Here is a 24,673-nt window from a genome sequence, read left to right on the forward strand (position 1 = left end):
GGCCAGGTAGAAGCAGGGTAGGTATCGTATCCGACCAAGACTAGAGAGACAGCGAGAGAAAGAGAGAGAGAGAGAGAGGTACAGACAGCTGTGAGTACCATCACCCGTACCTGCGCCAATGCCAATACCAGTTAATGCCAGCGCCATCCATGGTGTGGAAGACCCAAAGTGTGTGCAAGAGAGCATGGACTTTTCCCCTGCTACTCTTTGCTGCTGTTGCTGCTCATCAGTGCTCACTCACTCACTCACTGACTACTTTGCCCCCCCCCCTTCTGTTCCCTACTTCTCATAGGATACCAACCTACGGATACCTATGCAGCACAGCCTTGAGATGGGCACTTGTCAGGACCAATGGGTGGGGTGACTGATGGTGGATGAACAAGAAGGGCGTTGTAGATGGCACCAGGACTCGACTGGGCTGGGCTTGAGTCGACTGAGTCGAACCGACCAAGCGTGCCAAGACCTGCTGCGCTCTCTCTGCCCGTACGGTACCTCTGGGCGTGTTATTGCTGTGGCTCTTCCAACTTCTTAGTCTGTCTGCCAGTCTACAGCACCCTGTGATGCTATCTCATCCATAGCCATCTCTGGCTTGGCATCTGTGCCGGTGCTGATATTTCTATCCGTAGATGCTTGGCATGGGCTGCCCGTTCTGCTGTAAGTCGGCAATACCATGAGCACATCCTGCCGAGGACCAAATTCTGCCATACAGCGTGTGCAAGGCAACAGGCAGAGACCAGATGCTGGTCGGAAGCAGCTGCTCCTATTGTTGTAGTAGTAGTAGTAGTAGTTGTTGTTGTTGTCGATGTCGTCGTCCCTCGTTCTAGTATTGGTATTGGTGTGGGACGCATGGTCAAGGTTGGGTGAGGGAAAGAGTCCGACAAGGTTAAGCTCAAATGCCTCAAGGTAAGCTTCCCACACAAGGACCGAGAGGGGAGATAAAGAAAGAGCTTGGGCAAAGCAAGGCGACGGGATCGAACGACAACTGCTGGCCGGTGCTTGATGCTTGATTCGGGCTGGTAGCCATAGTTTGCCTGATTTACTTTTTGGCTTTTGATGCCAACTATTTGGCGGGTCGACGGGAGCAAAATCTTTTTCTCGTATTTCTGCTTGACCTGTATTGTCATGCCCTGAGCATTGGTTGAAGCCAATTACGGCAGCTTTCGATGAAACAAATGTCGACAACGAATACATCACCAGCTACGGCAAACCAATACTGAGTACGATTGCAACAGTGACAAGGAACGCGAGAGCCGAGACGGACAAAGGTAGCTGACACTTGGTATGAGCAACGGCGAAGATACATGAGGGCAGATAAAACATGCAATGAACTTGATGTTGAGGGATCTGGGTATGAGCTGCGGTTGGTGGTCCGGCGTCATGGCAGAGTACAGAGAAACGGCTGTGCAATTGCAGAATTGGATACTTAGCCATACCCATCTCTTCCTGGCAGCGGGGAGCTGCCCGACGACAAGGAAGGGGGAGTGTGAGGCCACTGTGTGTGTTTGGACCAATTCCTCTCCAATACTCCAAAGACCGCTTGAAGGCCTTGCGAGGCCAAGCGGTGCTGAGCACCTGCAAGTTGAGGGGAGCAGTAAATCACCGAGCGTCCAGTGTCCGCGAGGTGTCAGCGCCAAGTTTGTGCTCGGATTGATAGATTCAAAATCGGGGAGGAGACTGGTCGACATGGACGAGGACGAGGACAAAGACGGCAACGAACGGTTGGATTGAAGGAAAAGAAACAGGATGGATAGACAGGGAAGGCAACTATGAGCTAGATAGGATAAGGTCGGATGGACAGGATGGGATGGGATAGGCGTTAAACGGTCGGGTGGGAGTGAAAAGGAAAAGGTGAGAAGAGGAGGGAAAGGGGGGGGGGGGGCATAGAGATGAAGATGCAAGAGGGACAAGGCGGCGATGAGGGTGGAAGATGGGCACGGCCAGAGGTATCAGGAAGAGGGAAGAGGCGAGCCGGCGGCGACAACGTCGACAACCACACCAGATGGTTGAAACGTAAAAGGTGGATGCGCAGGTGGTGCGGTATCTGTCATGCCATTGGCAATTACTGGTTGCTATTGATGTCGAATCCTCTTGCTTTGGGGATGTGTATGTACTCCGTATGGAAGTCGCAAGAGGTGATGAAAAAGACCTCTTCGGGACGAGGCGTACGCCCCACCAAGACGTTTCTGTCAAAAGGAAGGCACAGAGTCACAGAGTACCTTACCTATGGAGTATGGGGACGTATCGTCAATTTGACAATAGGAAGGAACTGTTCTTGGGGTTCTCTCTCCCCCGTTGCCCCCTTGCAGTTCCCGTCACCTTCCAAGTTTCCACTCTTTATTACGGATACATTGTCCTCAGGGTACGTAGGTTGCCATGACTGGAGAATCAAGACATCTGGGCCCCAAGTCTAGCCAACCCACTCAAGGGAGAGATGAAAGCATGCACGTGCCTGCTAGTGCTTTTTCGGCAGACTGTCTCTCTACAATACTCCACTCCATGCCTCATGTAGGTATCCTGCCTTATTATGTAGGACTGTATAAGGTAAATTGCAATGGGCCAAGAGGCATGAACCGTCAGGTAAAGCACGGCGTTCGACATGCCATCGCTTGTGGCATCCATCCCTTCCAATACAAAAGGACTCTCGACACTGACACTCTGATACCTCTGATACCTCTGATACCGTAACGTCTACGGATACCCAACGGCTGGCCCTTGCACCATGCCTTGGCTGCCTGACCTTCTGCTACAACACTGGATGGAACCTCTCATGACCCGCCAGCCAAGAAGAGGAAGAGGGCACGGTCGAGCCGGTAGAAGGCGGCAGCGGTGGGGGGCCGTGGCAAGAGGAACAGAAGGTTACGGGAAGGGAAAGGCAGCGCAGGGAGAGCACAGGCGGCGGGCTCGGGAGCCAAAATGTTGAAGAAAACAAGGAGGGAAACAGAAGAAAACAAAGCCAGCCCGTCGTCCAATTCCAAGCTTCCCTGTCTTGCTTTGCGTGCCGTGTGAGAGCCTGACTTGAGACAAGGAACATGTCTGCGCCGAACATGTAGAAGATCGCTACTTCGCGCACACAGGCCACCAGATGCGCCAGAAGTAGCGAATTACCCAGGGATAGCAACTTCGTTGTGGCTGTCGTCAACAACAGAGCGCTCATACGGGTTGATGCAAGGACAAGATACAGTGAGAGTATCCAGGGGCAGCAGACGGTAATCAGAGACTACTTTGTAAATGCAGAGGAGAAGCAGATTTGACGCCTGTGCTGCAAAGTTGGGGAAGAATGTTAAGTAAGGTCAAAAGACAAGGGTCGAGGGGCCGCTAAATTTCATCTCGACGCATCCATGGCGACAACCAGCCTCTTGGCTACGGCACCTGGTCCCCTACCTGCCCGTTGGCAAATCTCGCCCGTTGAGAATTATTTCATTTCGTCCAAGGCGAGGCTAGGCTACGCCGAAGTGAAGGGTCCAGCAAAAGAACATAACCATCGCAGGGTTCGATGCGAGCGAGGCTGATTGATGCCCCCCCTCCAAGTACGAATAGGGCTATCAATGCAACTGCCGCGTCAGTCATACCACGCTTGCGCCTCAAGACGCTCGGTTGTGGATGAAGTGATGACACTAGAACGGAAAGCGAGAGGGTATGAAGAAGAAGTGAAAGGAGGAGTGCGTAAGGACCAGTGAACAACACGTAAGATGAGGCATCATCGACCATCGAGACGAACTTCTTGTAGGTGAGGCGAGTACCATCGAAAACGCTTTGGCTCAACATAGCCTAGGTGTTCTTGCATAGTAGCAGTAACCAGTGGATAGGTAGGTGTGAGGGAGTGATCCCGATTGCGAGGATAATTTCCATCTGTAAACCCCTTCCACGTTGTTCCAACACTACCTTGACTTGGGTAGACCGTAGGAGGGGCACCGGGACCACAAGGGGTACGTATGTATCCGTACGTGCGTGCCTGCGGGTGACATCTTCTTGGTCTCTCGTAATCGAGGACTGCCTCCGCCAACCACGTCTATATCGGCAGACGGGCTCTTTTACCCCAGTTCCGAAGCGCGTCAGGGACAAAGCCGAAAGACAAGGCCGGAAAATGCAAAGTCAGCTCCCATCTCGAGAATTCCCCTTTCGTACTGGTTTCGTCCCGCAGCCTCTTGTGTTTGTCCCGACTGCGCCGGGCGTGAGAGTGAGACAGGACGGAGCTAGGCTGATGGATCCCCCCAGCTTCACTCCATACTCCATCCGGTGCTTGGGTAGTGTGCGAAGAGTTCGTCGTGTCCTCGAGGTACTAGGTAGTGACACAGGCATTCTGTCACAACTCATTGACTACACGTCGGATGCTAGTAGAAGGAGCGTGATATGGTGTGTGGCGGGTACAATCATGGACTGATTAAAGCACTCACTCTCTGGAGGTTCAAACTTTCTCGCCGTCGTTCACCAATGCACCTTTTTTCCTTCCTTTTTGCCATTAACCAACCGTCTGTGCCTGCTGTTCGTAGAATTGGGTTATTTTTGACATTTCCAATCTGCTTACCGTTCTTGTTACCTTTCCGGTCCCTTGCCCTGCCTCGCCCGCTTCCCGCGTGGCATGCTAACTTGACTGCGGTTTTGCCTTTGGTCGATGTCACTCTAATAGATTGTCATCAAGAAAACTTTACTCCGTCCCACCACCCCCGGTGGTTTGGTGTAGCCTGTAGGCTCGGATGCCTGCAGCTTTGCTTCCCACCCAGCGCGGCTCCAAAGTCGCGCGTATTGTGCTTAATTGGAAATAGAACAATACCCACGTAAATTCCAACCGCACAGCGCATAACGGCGTCTGGCAACAGACTTGTGTTTGGGATTTCTAGTCGATGCCGATTATAGCACTATTCTCGCTCGCGAATATCGTCGGCACGGTGCCGGAACCATTGGGGCACATATCCTAGCATGTACGTCGCCGTTGAGAGACAGCCAATAATACGTACTCTGAGGGAAGCCAGAGCCAGGGAGGGGCACTCGTTGTCGCGTGGTACGCCTTAGGTAAGACAGATGGGCACACTTGGGATGGGTGACGGTGGGATCTGGCGCTCCGTAGTGTACCGTACCTGTGCCCATGCTGGTGGCTCGTTTTCGCGGTGCCAAACGCCTGTGGCTTTGCGTCAGGGAAACAGGGAGTAGGTGAACAATGCGTACAAATGGAGACGAAAAAGGCCTGTCGTGCCTGCGAGCTCAATGGAAGAGTACAAAGTACGGGATACACGAGTGTCAGTGTGTGAACGGCACAGGGGAGGGACGATAGGGGGGGACCGTGGCTTGCTGCGTCGGCTTCGCTGATTTGCTTGAGCTAGAACTCCGCGCGGGTATTGATTCGTGCCTGACCAGGGGCCAGGCTTCAAACCCTAGGTAGCTAGGGTCAGTGGAAGGGTTGTGGAAAGACCTGGGGTGCTGAAGATTGATTCGACGTCTCGTCAGTCGATACCCCAAAATGTTGCAGAGTTGATGATGGAACTGATGTTCAAAGTGTGTCTTGCTGCTCTTCATACCTAGCCGAAGCTGATATTCCCACATTTGCGTGTTGTTACGCTGATACATCCAAGTAGATCTCTGCTACGAAACTCGTGGAATTGCTCTACAGATACACTTGGTCAGGACACACATTAGTACCTGGGTAAGACTCGAGAGTTGAGGGGACGAAAAGACAACGGCATGACTTTTGAGCCGCGATGCGCCATGTGTTTGAGTGGAGAATGGGAACATCGTCAAGACATGGAAGCTGTGCTCCCGCTTGGAGCCGGCCAAATATTGTCGGAGTATCCGTATCCAGTAAGGCACGAATAGGACAATACCACACGGCACTAGAGTCAAGGTAGGCTCATGGCGACAACAGCTGTGTGGACACCATGTGAAAGTGTGCAGAAAGATGATTGATGGTCCATTAGGAATAGTAAGGAAGATAGAAGAAGACGAAACGTACAGATACGGGGCTCTACTATGGATAGACTGGTCGCGGCAGCTTCACAACGGAGTGCAATCCGAGCAACGAACGGCGGGTCCGCGGGTTTGCGAAACCGGCCAACAGCCTCGGTCCTAAGTCAAATAGGGACCAACCTCTGAAAAGCAACAGGCCGAATTTTCAATGACGGGCGAGAATACTCGGGTCAAGGTTCCCTAGCCCAACTTGGCCAGGTACAAGCTCGCGACAGAATTGCGTCTACGGGTACGGATAGGCTTGCATAGCTACTACCTTAGCTGTGTCTGCAGGGAGGAGTTCACGAATAGGGTAAAGGGGGGGGATGGTTAGAAGGAAAAAGCAAATAAAGATAGGGACGACGAGAAAGAGAAAAAAAAAACACGGAGGAGAAAAGACTATTGCCATCAAGCTTGTCACTTCGGACAGGGAACAGGGTGAACAGGATCTTCCCATGTCGTCTACAGAAAGCAGACGCAAGCCGAGCCAGTAAGTTGCGAGCTGCAGAACAAGGGACCACAGGCCACCCCTGCTCATAAGCACCCAACGCCAGGAACCCAGGCGGGGTGGGAGGCTCAGGTCCCCGAGAAATTGAAGAATGATCAACACAAGGGTGGGAATAGGGTGGGTGGTCGATGGAAGGCTGTGCGACGTGCAGTTGAAAGAATGGATGGCTGGATGGTAATGTGAGGTGGGTGGTGGTGGTGGTGGGGTTGTTGTTGAAGGAGCGAAAAGGGTGAAGCGGGAGCAGAATCAGAAGGGGAGAATGGTAAGGGGGGGGGGGCGTGGATCACATGGATGATGGTGCGGGATGTCTGCCAAGTCGAGTTGAGCAAGCACGGTTTGGAAAAAAGAGAAACACGTGATCTGGTGAATGCAGCACGTACCTACTGACAGTTTTAAGGTAGGTATCTTAGGTACCTTAGGAACCTACCTTATGTACTCTGGCTTTGGGTATCTTGTACCTAAGCTAGAAGATGAGAGCAATCAAGCACGAAACCTGAACATTTCGTGACTTCCAACTTAAGATCGGGCGGATCGGAACAACAATTCCCTCCGCCGTTTTCTCTGTCCTCTTGCCAGGCCTCACTCTGCAATGCATGAGCTCACTGCCTGCCTCTGAATGTAGATGGTTTATCAATTCTCCTGCTCCTGCTATGTCAAGGCTACGTACTCCCTACTCAACGCCATGTACAGATAACGATATCCGTACGAGCCTCTTCTTCTAAGAAACCAAGTCATGTCACTTGCTGGGAAGACCACAGCTGACACACGGCCTCGTTGAAATGGGACACCGGGGGGCGGAGGGGGCGGTGGAGTCGAGACCAGGGGAGAGCTCACATCACCGGCAGTGTATCGTCATCCTCCATCTTGAGAGTCTGCCTACTTTCCGAAACCGATGGCTACAACGACAAATTTGACTACACCCTATCACATTATCGTATCATTAAAGGACAAGGTGGCGAACTGACCGAACGGCCGGGAGTAGATCAAAGATTGGTCGCCGGGCATCATGCAACGTTTAACTTACACAACTGGACATCCCTCTGCCAACTAAGACTTCATCTCTTAGATAGCAAGCAAGCCAATTTTTGTTCACTCACTTGTCACCTATGTGGATGAAGCTGGGCAACTCTATTCTAACAGAACCTAGGCACATACCCAACGTAAGCTAAACCGTCTCATCGTATCTTGAGATGGTGTGGTGCAAGTGCCCACCCGACATCCGAGAGCCCTCTCTCTCTCTCTCTCTCTCTCTCTCTCGCTTCACCAACTGCTCTGGATTTAGCTTCAAGAAATACCCAGCATGTTCCTCGTCAAAGCTAACCTTATTGGTTCAGCAAGGCGAGCCGATTTTAGTCTTGAAGATGAAGGGTCAGCGGGAGGGACGCTGCGGCATAACTTCAAGATGTTCGGATCCGCCTCATCGCCATCGGCGGGGTGGTCATGCAGTGGCACTTGCATTTGTTTGTATTCGTATGCGCTTTCGACGTTCAATGGCGCAACATATCAGCCGGGGCACATTGACTATGCGCAATGGACTTTCCATTCTCTATCATATTGCTCCATACATAACATGCTGCTCTCAAAGTCAATGGCTATCTAGAGTCTGAAACTAGGCACGGGAACGTGCATTGCTCTCCATGGTAAGCCGTTGGCAGGCGGTGTACGGACATACATAACTACGGATGTGTGTGTGTGGATTGGCTGAGTGATGCACGATCTGTAAATTTCGTGCTCAGACGTAAGCCATATCTGTATCTAGTCACTTTCATACCACCCATGCCTGTCTCTGTACCTGACCAGAGTTCGGTCCGGTTGGGTCTGTAGCAGGCTGTCCCACGCAGAAGTCAATTCGAATGGTGGCAGCGGACGAGGCCATGCGTCCAAACACGCACGTTGGTTTCCAGCACGACAGGTTACCGCGAGTCTGGGCGGAAATTTACTTGCGTGTCAAAAAATACCAAGACTCATCCAATTGCATCGGTCAAAGCTACACGATCATTTGGCAGAAAACGCTAGCATACTACGTACAGCAAATAGCCGGGAGCGGGAAAAGTCTCCAGGTATGATCCACGGCATTGGCTACTATCACATTCACAAGCCAGCGTCGTTGAGGAATCGTTGCCAAGACTTTACAGCAAGCCGTTCTGTCGCCTGCTGATGGTCGCAAGACCCCGGGCACAGGGCGATCAGGACAATGCTGTGATTATCTTGGGATTGAGCAGGGGAACTCTGTCGCATCAGTGACTGGGAAGGGGATCGTGGAGAACGGCAATATCCGTTTGATTCCATCGAGACATGCTCCCGGCGTTGCTACGACTGCTAGGGATGCCAGCTTAAGCTAACGTCGGCGGCATGGCAAGTGAGGGTGCCATATGGGCGACTGTGCGCCCTGGCTACTGCAGCATTCCGGCACCTAGTGTGTAGAGAATGTGTGTACCTTACTGGATTGCGCCCGCATGGCTTTGAGGAAAGGAAGGTCGAAGCCAATGTGCCAAGAAAACCGAAGTGCATGTGGCAGTACTCCGTAATGGTGAAAGTGTGTGCCTGCGCTTTGTGTGCATGATGGTGGGAGTGCGCGTACGGGCTACCGCACAGCGAGATGATCAAGCCAGATCTGATTTCCCTTCGATATGCACGGGCGTGGTGTATGCGAAGCGTATTGCCTGTTCAAGGTACGAATACCCGTACCGTAGAGGGATGACCGCGCAAGTATGGATATGGATGGCTGTCGAGAACATGGATGGATCGAGGCAGAAACGAACTCCAACAGTCTCCATCTAGCTTGCCGCAAAGGTAGGGGTGTGGTTGAGCGCCGGCTATGCAGTATCCACGCCAAGGTACCCCCTACCCCAATCAATCTTTGTGCGCAGATTTGCGGCATCCCAGGGCGGCGCGTTTCAAGGTTCACCCATACATCTGGGCAGTTCCATTTACGCAACGGCAGGCTCCTCATCCAGAGTCCTGGAGCAGATTACATTGGGCATCGAGGTATTCGCTCAATTGGTTAATCGGACACAGGAGCTACGTCCGACGATGGATGTGTGATGATGGTGATGGTGATGGTGCACGGCTGAGAACAACGGGCGCGTGGTACCCGGCGTTGAAGGCAAATGGCTCATGCTCTGAACGCCTACCTAGTGACCCGACTACTGATACTAGATAGAGGTAAAGGGCCGTGCTGGTGAATCGGCGTTTGTCGGCAGGAAACCGGCGATGGACTTTATTTTCAGATGCCGCCGCCTAGGAGGGTTGAGATTTCGGGATGCAGGGCATCTTTGACATATTGATGCCTTGGTGCCTTGGTGCCTTGATTTATGCCCTTAGTCACCTGCAGGCTGCAAATGATGCCTGAGATATTTGCAGCCTGGCCGCTGGGATATCAATCCTCAGGCAGCACAGATGCGGCGCGCATAGTGCCCAAACTGAGGTGAACCGATACCCGTCTATAGGTACGGAGTACTCCATGGTCCACACTACATAAGGTAAGGTACCGAAACTTGGAGGAATAATTCATACTGCGTAGACGGCAAGCGATTATGGACTGCCTACCTTTTTGTCAAGGGACGTGGGTACTCACCTACCGCACCAAACGAATGCAGATATCCCATCTCTCACAGGTGCAAAGTACGTACATGCCTCGTCTGGTTTGAGGCACGCCACAGCAGACCTAGGTATACTAGAACCTAGAAGAAGCTCGGGGCATCGGCGTTGCATCTTGGTCCGCATCGCAACAAATCCAACATCACTTGCAGTTGGGCTGCAATCCTGCAGTATTCACTAGGTTGACTTTCTCCATCTCTCTCAACGCCCACAGATAGTCGTGGCTGTTATTGACAGGTGAGCGTTTTCCTTGGGCCCAACGTGTGCTTGGATCTGAAACTTGACACCAATAGCAAACCACCCTTCCCCTCTTTTCTTTGCGTCTTGGGCTTCATCTCACAGCATTTATCCTGGATAGCTCGCCTGTATCGACCACCAATCTCGCAGCTCGGCTGTGCGGGGCCCGGAGCCGGCCCCGACGACACATCCTCCATTTGTTTCTGCGGCCGGACGGGGGACACTGGGGTTGCAATTGGAAGGGTATTCTGTACCACGCCGCTACGGATACCTGCCAGCAGCACCCATTCATCTCGCAACCCACCCACCCAACCTTCAACTTTCGATCACCTCTCGCATCTCATCTCATCCTACATCAGAACCGGCCAGACGTACGGACACTGCTCGTGCTGTCTGAAAACTCTCCATTGAGGCACGATGAACGCTCCCGCATTGGCAGCCCGAAATCGACGAGTTTCTCCCTGTTGCATCCTGGACCTAGGCACCCCATCTGGTCAAGCTAGTGCTGGAGCCGGAGTCGGACCCGGAGCTCAGACAACATGAGTTCCAACCTTGTACCAGCAACTGGACTCTTCATTCTTCAACGGGATACCCGTACCATTCTGCCATGTTCCCAGGATGTGTCCTCCTCGATGAATCTGTCCCAACTCACAACCTACCCCTACGTCAAAGGGGGCAAATTGAGAAGGCAATGTAAGTATCCGTACCTTGCGAGGGCGGGCAAGACTCGAGGGCGGGAGCGGGAGCATAGAAGAAGTGTCTCCTTCGTAGCCCTGCTAATTAGCCTGACCCCCTTCCCCGGGGAACTTGGAAGGGCCATGACCAGGGCTGACCCTCTTATCCCGGTTCATTGTCTATGCTCCCGAAGCCTGAAGTTCTGGACATCGCTCCCTGGGCCTGGGTCCTAACTCCCTACGAATACTCCCTCACAGCCGCCAAGGGGGCCAGCGACTGGGAGCCTGGGTTCCCGCTCAATAGCCAAGGAAGAGCCTGAGACAAGACCTACCAACCTTACCACACCTACCTTGCCTGACCACCTCACCGACGGCCTTCAGGTTCACTACTCACACGGACCAATGCAGTAATCAAAGCCCGATGTCCGTGGGCAACAATAGAGACTCGGCCGGCCGGACTTTGATCAAGGGCTCATGATATGCAGAGACTGGACCACCATTGGCCATCGGCCGTCGGCGATATCATCCTGACTTGAACCGACCAATCGTTCACACAAGCGACGAAGAAGCCAAACGAGGCCGCCAATCGCCTCGGTTCCCGACCTACCGGAAGCGTGCCTAGGATGCCGAACCGGCACTCTGTCCTGCAAATTCAATTCTGATGACGGCACCGGTTGTTGAGTCTTGCTGTTGGGGCTAGAGCTCCACGCCTGTCTCAGTGAATGCGCTGGGGTCGTTGTTCATCTTCAGACTCCATTGGGTACCACAGTACCTACTCCAATTCAAACCCCATGGCCGGTCCTACGTTGATCGAGAATCTGCAGGCAAATGAGCAGTATCCTCAATTGCGACTTCAGTATGAGTGTACTACCCCAATTTGGCCAACTCAGTCTCACTCCGGGCAGGCCTCACTCACGCCCGCCGCCAAGTAAACGAGGCTGGGGTTCTAAGCTCAGCCCCGGAAAGACGATGAGGATGAAGTACGGATGTAAACAGCATCCGCTTAGTCAACAAACAGGAAATCATCCACAACAGACACTGACGATAGCCTGCGTGCGTCCGCGGCGGAATCCCTACGCCCCACGAGTCTTATTCTTGATCCTTGGACATGCCATTTCCTCTTCGCTCTGCTCTCATTCTTGGCCCTTGGATTACTACATTGGTATCCTTGAGCGGGCGCGACGCATCTCACACTGGAGTCGACTAGTGTCTGGGGGTGTGGTTTGTCTGCCCGCCTTGTGTACGAGTGGCCTGATTCTGTATCGTTATTTAACAAAATCTCGCGTCTAGTGGTGTCATAGCCTGATGAGCCTAGAAAGGGCCCGAGCACGGTTCTGGGTACTCGACCGCTCGCCTTGTTGTCTGGCCTTGGTCCGCCTCACGTGGTAAGGGCCTTTTGAACAGATGGGAGTTGGGACACCAAAGCGGATTCTCACAGTACCCAGATCCCAGACATGGATGGCGGATTGCGGTTGACTACGTACATACAAATGCAATGGGCAGGCAAGTTAGCAGGCCTGAGGCGGACGCGGGGCTCCCGCACTCCGCGGGCCTCCGCGAAGCGGTCGCAACGCCAGTGGTCCGGCGACACTGCTTTGTCGTGTCCGAGCAGCCGTGTGTTCGACGCTAGACTCGTTCACCCAACCGCCCTAGCTAAGTGGACGCTGATGCTCCAGCTCAACCGTCTTATTCCCATATCGACATCGACAGGCCATGACGCCTTTCTTGTCATGGTCTTTTCACCCTTACTTTGATTTCCTCCTTCCTGGAAGAGACCCGGAGGGGTTTCTCACAGATGAGGGGGCCGAGAAGGGTTGAGGTTCGAGGACCGGGGGTTGAGGCGAAATGGGGCCAAAGGATGTCGGCACGAGAGAGTTGAGAGTCGAGACGACAGGGCCGACATAGGGAGATGGGTGAGATGGGCCAGAGAAGGCGGAGAGAGAGAAAGCCAGAGAATGAACGGGATGGCCCTTCAGCTTTCCCTGTTACACTAGGGATGCCATCGAGCGCATGGCCATACCCTTTCAGAGGCCGATACACCCACAAGTGATCAACAAGAGACGGACGGAAAAAGCACAAGAGCGAAGATACCCCATGCTCCCCTCTCGTCCCATCCTGCTGGGCCACCCATGCCCACTTCACCGGCCTCACATTCGTCTTGGCCATCTCTCATGCGCCCGCCCGCTCGCTGAGCTCCCCGCTCCCCATTAGCAAGCTCCCCGCCGACATATGCCTTGTAGCCTCGTCGAATGCCTCACGTCCCCTACCCCGCCCATGACGCCTTGTCACTCTGTGTCGCACTTGTTCCCCGAGCTCGCTTGGCCTGGTCCTGTCGCGATGATGGGCAATGGCGACGTTTCCGATGATTCCCGCCAGGTAGGCAGGGCTCCCAGCCAACCTGATCACGACTCGCGGAGGCACGTCCGTAACACCCAAGAACTCCGTCATCTACGGACACTTTGCATACAATACTATCCGTACGGAGTAGTGTGCGGATACCATCACTCCATCTCAACTTCTCAAGTCCTTAACACCTATCCTTGGCCTCCTTTTCTTGGTTACCCTATCCCGGTACGCTAAGGTAGCGCATCAGCTTCAGTTCTTTGCTGGCTATGTCCAGATTGAGCTAGACTGAAGTTGACCAAACTATCTACCTCCGACTCGGAGCTTGGAGACGTTGTACTCACTGATGGCACAGATCCAAGCCTCGAAAGACATGGTGCACACGTCCAAGGTCACGCATCTGTTGCCATTGGTCTAGGAGATGTCGAAAACCTGAGCTAAAACAAAACCAAACAAGAATGGATTGACGGCCAGAACCGAACCGGCCGAAATGCCAGTGCGGCTGCAGACCTTTGGCCTGCATGGTAAATGTTTGACGTGTCGTGGTTTCGCAGTTCACTGTAGACTAACACGACGATGGCGTGGGCACAGCGAATTTCGCCATCTAGACCCGATGCATTGTTGTCACGTTAAGCCTTCCAGTGTCGCACCTAGCCTGCTCCACGGGAGGAGTCTTGACTGCTGTGCCACGTTAGACTGCAGCTCGAGCACGGCACAGATACCTACCCGCAGCTGGGGGAAAGATGGGGGTTCTGGACTGTGTGATAGAGAAAGATGGTTTCAGCCAAATCCGGCGCGTAGCCTTGACCCCATTGGACTCCTGTCGAGTGGTGGTTCCAAGATACAGTCAGTGTATCACCATCTTGCTGGTCTTGTCTTACCCGACTTTAGCTGTCCCAAGGAGGGGGACAAGGCACTATCACTGTGAACGAGTACTGTGAACGAGTACTGTGATACATACGGTTACACACACAGCGCTTCCACATGCTGGAGGCTGGAGAGAACAACAGAGTGTCCGAATGTCTGGCTCAGCCTACCGGTAGCTTCTTGCCCCTTGTCTTACCCACAGTGGCCCGGCACCTCACCAACCTGTCTGACCAGGATCCCGTATGGGCCAATGACGGCCCCTCTTAACTCTCCGTACGACAGATGAGAGTATGTCATCGGCCTATCTTTCTCTATTGTCAGAAGAGAGGCTCTGTTTGGACCCCGACCACGGTGTAAGCGTGTCCCGAGGGGCTGTCACGGTCCACCTTACTCCGTAGACCGTCCGGGCCACAAGGGGAAGACGCAAATGTGTGACCGGTACGTTCGCCGTGCGGCACTACTTGCTTATGAGAATCGCCGGCCGGCTTGGATCATTTCTAATGTCGGCGGTGATGAGCCTCGCTCCACGACACCTCACAACGCGTAGATGTTTCTCATGTTTCCTCGTCTTTTGCACACAGCTCACCTCACCGATATTTTCACAGCCTCACAGGCGGTCTGTCGGCCTGTCTGCCCTTCTCCGCTTGACTTATTTCCTGCCCTTTCCTCTTTTCACCCCAGTCACGGTGCTATCCAGATTCCCTGCCTGTCACGACCCATCTCGGTTTCTCTCTCACGTTCCCTGTCGCCAATTTGAATTGCGGCCCCTCACCTTTCCCTCTTTTTTGCTATATCAGTCAGTCCCGACTCTCGAGGGTATCTGCGCTCAACAGAGGCCAAGACAAGGTATGTCAGATCAGCCAGGGGGGCACTGAGTGACCAGGGGTGAAGCTCTTGGCACATAGGTATTCAAACATGAGGGAATCGACCGTCCCAGAGATGGGGATACCCCCGTCTCTCATCATATATAGCTGTAGTCAAGTGACTTGGGTCCCCGCAGACAGCCTGGTCTGCCATTCGCACCACTGCCATATTAATCCCTTGATCCCAGCTCCCGCCCGCAACGTCGCCAGAGACAGGCGAGCAAGCAACAGCCGCCGTGACCGCGGCCGCGGTCGCCGCGCCTTGTAACAACCTTGATATGGGCCCTGCACATGGCCTTCACCGCAAACTGACGGCGGCGGGCGGCAGCAACGGGTGCGGAAAAGATCCAAGCCATCTTAAACTTGCCGCCGTGCCGCGATTTATCTTGGCGTGGGACATGGGGGAGGGGTCTTGTCAAATTTGTCACGCTCAGAAACAAAGGGACCGTCACTAATAACACCATGGAATCGTCGAACACGTCTAAGTACGGATAGCCATATGAGAGGAGCAGTCTAGACTAGCGTAAAGGAGCAACAAGGTGTCGAACCCTCGTCGCACATCGTCAGCAGTCTGGCAACGTCTTCTTGTCTGGCCGTGGCCATTGAGTCTCGACTCTGGCATTCATCACCAAGCTTGGCATCAAACAGCTTGGCGTGGACTTGGCTGGTCATGAACACATGCTCTCCCCCTTCCCCTCCCTTCCCTAGTATTGGCCCTTCGTCATCGTCACACCCCGCCCAGCCCCGTTGGTATCGTGACAGTATCAGGTCGAGTGTCTCGCTTGCCGGTCTTTCCACGTCGCTTGCTCATCTCTACCTCCGCCTCCACCTTCCGGACGGACTGTTACGTCTGCCCGCCGGGCTTCCGGAAGGCCGGTGCCGGCACAGCCGCCGGCGCCGAATGACCACCCCTCCCCGGCCCTTGGTATCCTCCCAAGCCATTTCCCCCTCACTTCCCGAACCATGATCTATCAATTCTTTTTCTTGGCTCGCCATCAAGGTGATCCTACGTGGTGCCGTGTGATGCGAGATCTAGCCCCTCGGGCGTGGCGGAGCGAGAGTAGACAAGTCGGGTATGGGTACGGATACTCGCGATAGCGAGGCGCATGATGATGGTGAGCAAGTTTTTGCCAAGACCCAAGCCTCTCTCTGCCAACTTGCCAACTTGCCAAGTCCTCTTTTCCTCATCACCCAAAATCCCAAGCCCTCTCTCCTCAGAAATCAATCATTTTGTTTGCCGCATATGCGTACACGTGCCACAAAAAAAGTCATTGTGCCAAGATATATCTTGGCGCGCCTCTTATTTGAGAAGCGCCCCCCCCCCCCCCCGAAGACGCTAGACCTGTGGAAATGATACGATAATGCTTATGCGGCTGCTAGTTAGGAGCGCGAGCAAGCCACCGCTTCGTCTGTTCGTCGTCATTGGGATGGCTAAGGCCCACGGTCCAATGGACTTTCTCTATGCTTGTCTATCCGTCGCCACCCTAACTCCCCGCCATGATCTATATCGCCTAGTCTGCGGCAGTGTTGCATGGACTTCGGGACCCCTCCCGCCCGCCAGCCTGACGTTGCGGTAGGTACATGAGCCTACGCCACACGGAAGGTGGTGTCTTTCCACCAAAGCCAAGACAAGCGCGATATCGCCTCGCCAAGTTGTGTACCTACGCATATGTGTGTCCATAGCTCCAACTCCATCTTGGCACTCGAGGAGGTTGAGAAGTTTGGGCTTGGCTTTTTGGCGCCTCGCCTTGCCCACATTCTCTCTTAGCATGACCGGGGCTAAACCGCAACAAGATCTAGTAGAGGAATGCGAGCAAAAAGCGCGTCTCATGAATAAGACAGGGAAGTATTTGGCGAAGTTGGTCAATCTTGGGTACTTGGCCCCTGGGAATGACGGGCCAAGGGTTTGCAGCAAGCGCACACTCAACTCCCAGCTAGCAAGATTAGGCGATGCGGGCAGCGGATGCACCTCGATCGACTTCGCCATCTGCATACTTGTTGATCACTCATCAACATGCCTAGCTACCCGTATAGAAAACACAGGAGAATCTTTATGACGGACAAAGATTAACTCCCACAATTCCGACCTCGCTCACAACGACCGGACCCCCACTGGCACCCCCTTGCCCTGGTTCAGACTTCAACCATTCCCCTGGGCCCGAAGCCGCCGCGGCTTACACCAAAAGCAGCGGCCAGGCTGGTAAGAACCAATGTCAATCCCGGTGCAGCTCTCTGGGCCCCTACTGTGTAGATGATTCGGAAGTGGCGCGCTACTTGGCTGCGTGGAAGCGGGAGGACTGGAAGCTTAACAGGATGGCGGCGAAGCAGCTGCAGTCTGCAGAGACGGGAGCCAAGGAGGCCCATCACGCATACTCAAAAGTGACGAGAAGCACTCCGTACTCCGTACCTTTTTTGTTCATAGGAAAAGAATACGGATACTCAGTACTTCATCATTCTACGTATGTCTCCGCCATGCCGCCCCTGTCCCTGTACGCCCGTTGAGTGAGATGTTTCCCCATGGTCTTCGCCGGGGCCGCTGTAGCACAGAAATTGCCGTGTAGTAGTTGGCGGGGTGCAGGTAATTAGATCAACGACAAAAGTGCCCGTCTCCGCCTCTTTGTCTGGTTCCAGGATTGAGGCCTGCGGCCTGCCTTGCGGGCTTGCCCTGGTTCCTTGTGTAGTGTCCAGTCTCCAGTCTCCAGAGTCCAAGGGATCCGTAGATCAGATCAGAGAAATTCCCATGCTCTTCCCACCCGCCGCAAAATAGACTAAAATGTCTATTTTTTGCTCCTATTCCAATTTGCGGCTTGCCTGCAACTTGCTTGGCTTCTCTCCCTCCCCCCTTAATGGTATAGCGTCTTTCGTTTTTCATCACAGCAGAGTTGAAACGTTTGGTCCCCGGTGCCCTAGACCCTGTCCGATGAATTGGTTTTGATCCCATCTCGCCATCATCGCCTCCTACCCTTAGTCCATCTATTGACTCTCGAGTCTTGACACTGGTATGTACCTCTCTTGCTAGTAAGAGTCAGAATGTTTGTCTCCATACTTTGGTCCCCCTGGCTCAATCTCGTTGGTTCACGTAATATCTGTCCGGGCAGACAGGCAAAGGTCCCCCGAGCCCCCCAGAAAGAAACTCGGCCCATCCGGTATGAGTGGGTTGGGTAGAGGCACCATGTCACATTGCTCAACTTTCAGGAAGTCCTTGGCCGGCTAGGGAGCAGTCGGGTAGCGTGAGGTGGTTACAGTGATGCGACCCCATCACGTACGTTGTCCCACTGCAACTAGATGACACTTCTTAGCATACATAACCGCGCACCGGATAATAGCATTGCTAGCCAAGGGAACCAAAAGGGACGACACTTGTAACTCTAGAAGTTCAGACACACCAAATGGCAAAGACCAACAGCAAGGGGGTGGTGGATGGTGCCGGTGCATGCGGCCGTGACAAGTCCGCATCCCGGCGCCGGACCCCCTTCTCTGTCCTCTCTTCTCCTCCATCTCGGCCGTTCATCTGCTTGCAGTTGCACATCCCTCCTCTTCCTGGTGACTGTACGGAGTACTGTGGCATGGTAGAAGGCTGGGATTCCGGGAGGCAACTCAACCTAACTTTGCCCACCATCTTTTCTTCAGCATCTATACTTCGTACCCAACCGAGTTATCCCATCTTTGAACCAATCAAGCCCATGTCGTGGTTCCGGCAAAAGAGTTGATCGCTGCTCCACCATCTCCCCGAGCAGAAATATCCGCCAAAACGTTTGGACGGGGACTCCATACCATAGCCCCAAGCTAAGGAAAGGAAACGAGCCCGAAGGCGGCAACGATCTGGTGCTTCGCACGCAGAGCGACGTCAGCGACACATGTGGCTCACGAGGCTTGTGGGTGACATGATCAAAAGAGTGGGAGGTAATAACTCCGTAGGCTGGATGTGGAACAAAAAGAAAAAGATGGAATAAGAGAAATTAGGCGGGCCATGTTATGTCAGTGCTGTGGCCCTGTCACTGCCAATAAGGACCCTCCATGCATATTGACCCTTTCCTCTTCTCTCCCTTCCCTTACTAGGCTCTATGGATGGCAGAAGAAAGGAATTAAGAAGCATGTGAGCTAGTGAATAGGTGGACTGCCCGGCGAGGGCGTAGGTATATGGTGAGCAGGGGAGTAGATGGAGAGAAGATGGAGTTATCCTCCACATGGACAGCCGGCCAGTGACAAGAGAGAAAGAGAGAGATGCCCTGCACAGATACGCTTCCATAGGATACACAGAGACTGATAATGAATACTGACTGCCTGCGTACTTTGTGCTCCAAATGTACTCTCTGTATGGTGCATCTATACGGGGTAGGTACACTAGCTGACTGGGTAGGCAGCTGGTAGGTATTCGTAACGAGAGAGAACGAGAGAGAGAAAAAGAGAGCGAGAGAAGGGGGTGGGAGTGTGTCCGATGAAGGCAAAGATGTACGGAGTACACTACGCCCATACGACGCCCACGCACGTTCAAGGTCCCGCCCACGCACCACTTTGCTCCCCACGCAGCACACCAACCCCCATCCATTCACACCACTATCCGAAAAAGAAAAGGGAAACCAGTGTTTGGCACCAGAAGAGCTGCGATCTCACAATCTGGAGTTCGCACTAGCGGCCCAACTTGACAAGGACCCCGACTGTGCCAAGCTTCCAAAGCGGGTTTGTACGTTGTAGTATATCCGCACTACACCGCATCCAAACGCTCCCTCTGACCTTATCACCTTGGGTTCTGGAGTCTTGGGTCCTGAATCGGGGACTTGAGGACCATGGGACTTGGACTCGTTTGCTATGCATGTCTCATCCACATTCATTTGGGAGGGAATGGATAATGGTGAGACCTCATCGTGCCTGTGTGCCTGTGCCTGTATGCTTGTAGGTATGCCTGTGTACCGACCGGCATTGCAATACCGCGCGCGTGCCACGCTTGGGTTAGAGTCTTGGCAGCAAATTCTGATCAACTTCAACACCAACTTCGCTTTCCATCTTTGCCTTCATCTCGACGTGCCAAGCCAGCAAAGCAGACCATCACGGCACGCAAAAGTCGTTGCCAAGACGTCGGTTCTCCCAATGCTTTCTCCTGCTTGACATAATTTCGAGGGGGTCGGGGTACAAATTCTGCAGATGACGCGAAACGTAGACGAGACAAAAACAAATAACAAAAAAAATCACCAATCATCATCATCACTGGCTAGCATTCTGGATAACTCGCCGTGCTATCTACGGATAATGATAATAGCCGCATAGCCATGCCCCGTAGACTAGTATCCATCCATATGCCTCGATGCGGCTACTGGTACGGACGGTAAATCCAACTCCATGCCCTCAGTCGCCGCCCACTTCACGCATCACGAACGATCAAACACCGCCGGCCTTTTGGGTGCCACTTTCTCTTTCGCTTTCTTCACCATCATCATATCTCTTTCTCTCTCTCTAGCCCCGTTCCATTTACCAGTGCCCATCAAAGCCAAGCATCACCCAATCGCCGACAAACGTTACCTCCGCTACAACCAGTATTTCGTACTTGGTTGTTCGTACGGATACACATAGTTTGCAACACACCTCACCGTTGCGTTCGATAGATTCACCCCTGATCAACCGGCCACTTTCCCATCGATCCCGCCCCTTACACACATCGACTGCTTCTTGTTTCCATAGACCTGACCCCTGACTGACAACAAGCCCCTCCCATATCCTCTGGGGGCCCTCTGGACATCTCCATCATCGATTTGTATTTAATTATATTGCTGAACTGCAACATTGACAAGGTCTGCCTTCCATACCCAGCCCACCGGGTTTGTCCGGCATGTGGGCCAACCTGTCCTTCGGTATCGTGGAACACTCCAATGTGCGTCTAGTAGTCCGTCAACTGCGCATCGTGCAGCAGTCTCTTCACCGCATTCGGATTCCATTTACACATGATGAAATGGACACTAACGTAAGTATCCGTGGCTTCTCGACCTTCTCGCTCACTATCTGCAACCCGACAACGGCCGCCACTAGGCGCCTTGGAGAAGGAAATGTACGAAGAAGGCATTGCCACAACTTCCTGACCATAAACCCCTTGCCCATCCAATTGCAGGATTCTTTGGGAGCGCGATGACTCGGAAAAAGGTACCATACCCATCCATTCGCTACCTCAGAGTAGACTAGTCTTCCATATGTACACTGTTGCGGAACGCTAGACAGAACAAGTTGGCCAGCAAGCTAGGTACGGCAGGATTGGTACCGCCATCGGAGGGCTAATTAGCCCGGCCGACCCGGGGCTTGCTCCAGGTTGAGACGACGCCATGCCATCCGTGAAGATCCACGTCCGTGCTCTGCAGTCTGCACACGCTTGGCTCCATGCTGTCTCTCTCTCTCTCTCTTTCTCTTTCTCTCTCCCTCCCGGTCTCCCTCTCCCTCGCTCTCCATGCTGCATGCTTACTGGTGCTGCTGGACTTACTAGCTGCCACTGGTCATCCTTCAAAAAGGTGTCTCAGCTGAATCACACCCCCACCCCTGCTTGCTCTCTTCTCAGCCGGCCTTCATAAAAAACCATGGCCGGCTGGCTGCCGATTCATCTGACGTGTAGCGCCTCGCCGGCACCCTCATTGGAATAGGCATCGTCGCTCCAAACACTCCATCGAGGCCCACCGATCCGTCCTGATCGAGCTGCTGATGCCGCCGCTTCCCCATGCTCTCTGCCGCTGCCGCCGTCGTTCCCTCCTTGCCCTTCAATGTCTCCTCGCTCTCGGCATGCCCCTCCAGCGTCACAGTCTGCGCCTTTGCCTGCGGACGCGACTGAGCCTGTGCGTCTTGGTCCCCAGTACTTGCCGAGCTGTCCTTGACCGCGACTAACACGCCGCACTCCCAGTTGCGACAAGTGAGCTTGGCCGTTCCCGACTCCCGGTCCTTCACTAATCGGCCCCTAAAAGTTCAATCTAGGTCAGCCTTATGATCGACCCACGTCGTTTCTTCACGCTGCCCTCAGACAGTAGGCTTTGCCCCTTCTGTGATGTGTCTCCCTCACTGAGACGAGACAGTACACTACACTAGACTGCCCCTTCACTCTTCGTCACACAGCCCTTACCACTAAGGGTAGCCTGCAGGCCAATCGCGAGGGTTCCTGTTTGACTTACCATGCGCTCTCCGACAAGTTTGCACTCCCCACGTATGCCCAGACTGCGCCGTCGTGCGCCCGCTCACGGACGAATATGGCTTTGCTATGTAGTAACAGGCCACCTCTGGCGCTTTGGCAATCTCGCATCAATTCTCGCGGAAACGTTGAAGAATTCCACCATTTCTCTTGCATGCAAATGGTGCCGGCAGACTAGATCACGTAAAATGAGCATACGGGGAAAATACATGGGGACTTGGGCAGCAGGATCGACCGGTAACGCGGCGATCCCGGCCGGCACACAACTTACAGATCTACCGCCCCGGCTACTAGAAACGGTCTTTTCGGTAGGGAAATAGATGCGGAAATGATGCTGCAATTGGAGCGGCTCCTTGTCAATGTCGACCGGTCTGGAACCACCCAAGCCTGTTTTTGCAGCCTTGCTCTTGGTCATTTTGGACTGCCTAGCTTCGTATTCTTTCATGCCTGAGTCGCCTGCAAGGAGTGCCAGCAATAGAGCGTTAGTATGCTGATCTTTTCACCCTGACAAACCTCAGCAGGCTTGATTGCAACCACACGCACCTTGACAGGCATAGTATATCATCGTTAAGAACCCATGGTTTAGCGATCCCAGTGAAGATGCCTGGGATGACAAATTTGTTAGCAACACCCCTGGTCACCGCTCGCCAAGAGCTGGGCAACTTGCTCAGCCAAAAGACCGCGCAGACCACCTACGTACCACATAGTCAATGTCAACGGCATTCTCGGTTGCCAAACCCAAGCTTCGGATAATGCTCCCTAAGCCGCAGTAGCCTAATCGAAAGTCTAAGTCAGCACAATTTTGACTTGCCACGAACATGAAGTCATCGCGTCCCGAGCAGAAGGGGTAGACTGGCCTGTGTGTTGCCAAGCTTCCTTCGTATGGCTGCCAGAGCTATGGGTCGATGTCAGCCTTCAGTCAGGATGTCATCTTATATCGGGCTGCCCTGTTGGCTATTGCTACTGACATGGAATGGACGAAACCATAACGGCTTGTCTCGGAGAAGTCGTAGTTGTCCAGGCTCTTCACCAATTTGTCGTCAAGGCCAAGCGCTCTTAGGAAGCGTCGGAGCTCGGTGCCGAATGATGTCTCGATAGGTGGCCCATTGAGCCGGGGCAGGTCGATCAGAAAGATCATCTAGGTAGAGTCAGCCAGACCATCAAGAATAAGTCAAGTTGGGAGCTCAAACGTTTTCCAGCTGACCCGTCTCTCCCCAGTCGTAAGGAACCAGATTGCCGGAAGGAATTACAATACGGAGGCAACTGCGTGTCGGTGTTAGATGGCTACTGGTAGCTTAAACAGTTGAGATCCAACTTACCCTTCATACTTCAAGATCTGCAACTTGGAATGCATGTACCCGCCATGCATTGGCGGAAAGCAAAATTTGATGAGACTACCGGCCGGAATGTTTGAGCGGATGTTGGCTTTCTAGAATATGAAGCGCAAGCTCAGCACTCGACCAAGAAATGTAAGACAGTCTTCCAACATACCTCGGCATCGTTATTTGCGTAGGCGACTAGAAGCATCTTGGTGTTTCGGACATTGACCTTCGAGAGAAGCCATTCCTCGTCCCATTGGAAGGATGAGAGCACGGCCAGCTGTAGTTTGTCCTTCTGAAGGACTTCCTCAATCTTGATATCTTCCCCGTTTCTGGGGCAGCCGAAGGCCCAAGTGCGCTTGAACGCTCCTTTCGAAAATGGTAATTCCAAAGGATTTGCGGCTGGTGTTGCAGATATTGCTGGTGTCGCTGCCTTGGACTTTGCGGTACCAGTAACCTTATGGCTCTCAGAGACTCCAGGGCGTAGCAACTTTAAGCTCTGTGAGGATTGGGTATCAATACCAGCCTCTGCAGCTGAACGCTTCTTCAGTCTTGCTATACGTTCCTCTTCCATTTTCTTGCGGTCGAGGGCCAACAGCCCTAACGGGCCTGTGTTAGTGGCTGACGATGTCGGAAGCTTCGTTGCAGATGACGCAGCCTTGGTTCTGTCGTCGTTGTCGAATTCCTCTTGCTGTAAAGAGAGTGCAATGGCTAATGCGAGATCTGGATCGTCATCTGCGCTTGGCGACTGGGGTCGCGCCCGATTATTGTGCGAACTCATAATTGCTCGCGAGGTTTTGCTGCCTTTGGCTGTACTTGCTGGCTTGAAAAGACAGCTGCAATTCCCAGCGAGCTTTTTCGATCTTCCTGGAGTTGAATTTTTGCAAACAATTTAGTGCAGTGAAGCGTCGGCACTAGGACCACTTCGTCGTGATGATGGTGAACATTGGACGACGTCAATTACACGGCCGACGTGTAACCAAGACCCATCTTTCCGTTCGTCAACTCGCGAAGTCACGTGCTCTCGTGTCTGATCTTTCCTTTTGGTGCATGTGCATTTTTCTACATATCCACGTTTGAATGGCACTTATGCTATCAGCTTTACAGCGATATCGAAATTGGGTCGGTTTGTTACATCCAGTCCCATGGGTGTGTTGACAAGTTGATTC

General features: G+C 53.3%; 6 protein-coding genes across 6 annotated transcripts, besides 1 other annotated feature; 3 read left to right on the plus strand and 3 right to left on the minus strand.

Annotated features, from left to right (window-relative positions):
* Nucleotides 1-2,439: 2,439 nt before the first annotated feature.
* Nucleotides 2,440-2,685, plus strand: CCOS01_02532 (uncharacterized protein; the record flags this gene model as incomplete). The annotated part of the gene is made up of 1 exon (XM_060450721.1): nt 2,440-2,685. One exon carries the CDS (start codon nt 2,440-2,442, stop codon nt 2,683-2,685), a length of 246 nt encoding a protein of 81 aa, XP_060319371.1.
* A 58-nt stretch (nt 2,686-2,743) lies between these two features.
* On the minus strand, nt 2,744-3,154 carry CCOS01_02533 (uncharacterized protein; the record flags this gene model as incomplete). Its single annotated transcript, XM_060450722.1, has 1 exon — nt 2,744-3,154. One exon carries the CDS (start codon nt 3,152-3,154, stop codon nt 2,744-2,746), a length of 411 nt encoding a protein of 136 aa, XP_060319372.1.
* Nucleotides 3,155-6,536: 3,382 nt separating this feature from the next.
* Nucleotides 6,537-6,623: a sequence feature (Short protein (CCOS01_02534, KAK1537214.1) was converted to a misc_feature.).
* Nucleotides 6,624-14,633: 8,010 nt separating this feature from the next.
* On the plus strand, nt 14,634-15,297 carry CCOS01_02535 (uncharacterized protein; the record flags this gene model as incomplete). The annotated part of the gene is made up of 2 exons (XM_060450723.1): nt 14,634-15,012; nt 15,218-15,297. 2 exons carry the CDS (start codon nt 14,634-14,636, stop codon nt 15,295-15,297), a joined length of 459 nt encoding a protein of 152 aa, XP_060319373.1.
* Nucleotides 15,298-19,930: 4,633 nt separating this feature from the next.
* CCOS01_02536 (uncharacterized protein) lies at nt 19,931-20,140 on the plus strand (the record flags this gene model as incomplete). The annotated part of the gene is made up of 1 exon (XM_060450724.1): nt 19,931-20,140. A coding segment is annotated over one exon (210 nt), but the record flags the coding sequence as incomplete, so codon positions are not given.
* Nucleotides 20,141-20,782: 642 nt separating this feature from the next.
* On the minus strand, nt 20,783-20,959 carry CCOS01_02537 (uncharacterized protein; the record flags this gene model as incomplete). The annotated part of the gene is made up of 1 exon (XM_060450725.1): nt 20,783-20,959. The coding sequence occupies one exon, from the start codon at nt 20,957-20,959 to the stop codon at nt 20,783-20,785; it is 177 nt and encodes a 58-aa protein (XP_060319375.1).
* Nucleotides 20,960-21,563: 604 nt separating this feature from the next.
* CCOS01_02538 (ubiquitin interaction domain-containing protein) lies at nt 21,564-24,285 on the minus strand (the record flags this gene model as incomplete). Its single annotated transcript, XM_060450726.1, has 10 exons — nt 21,564-21,957; nt 22,169-22,359; nt 22,457-22,641; nt 22,729-22,789; nt 22,886-22,959; nt 23,004-23,080; nt 23,154-23,323; nt 23,376-23,448; nt 23,505-23,614; nt 23,677-24,285. The coding sequence occupies 10 exons, from the start codon at nt 24,283-24,285 to the stop codon at nt 21,564-21,566; spliced, it is 1,944 nt and encodes a 647-aa protein (XP_060319376.1).
* Between the last annotated feature and the right edge of the window lie 388 nt (nt 24,286-24,673).

The sequence above is a fragment of the Colletotrichum costaricense genome, assembly GCF_030867565.1.
Source record: "Colletotrichum costaricense strain IMI 309622 chromosome Unknown Scaffold_2.1, whole genome shotgun sequence".
Taxonomy (NCBI): domain Eukaryota; kingdom Fungi; phylum Ascomycota; class Sordariomycetes; order Glomerellales; family Glomerellaceae; genus Colletotrichum; species Colletotrichum costaricense.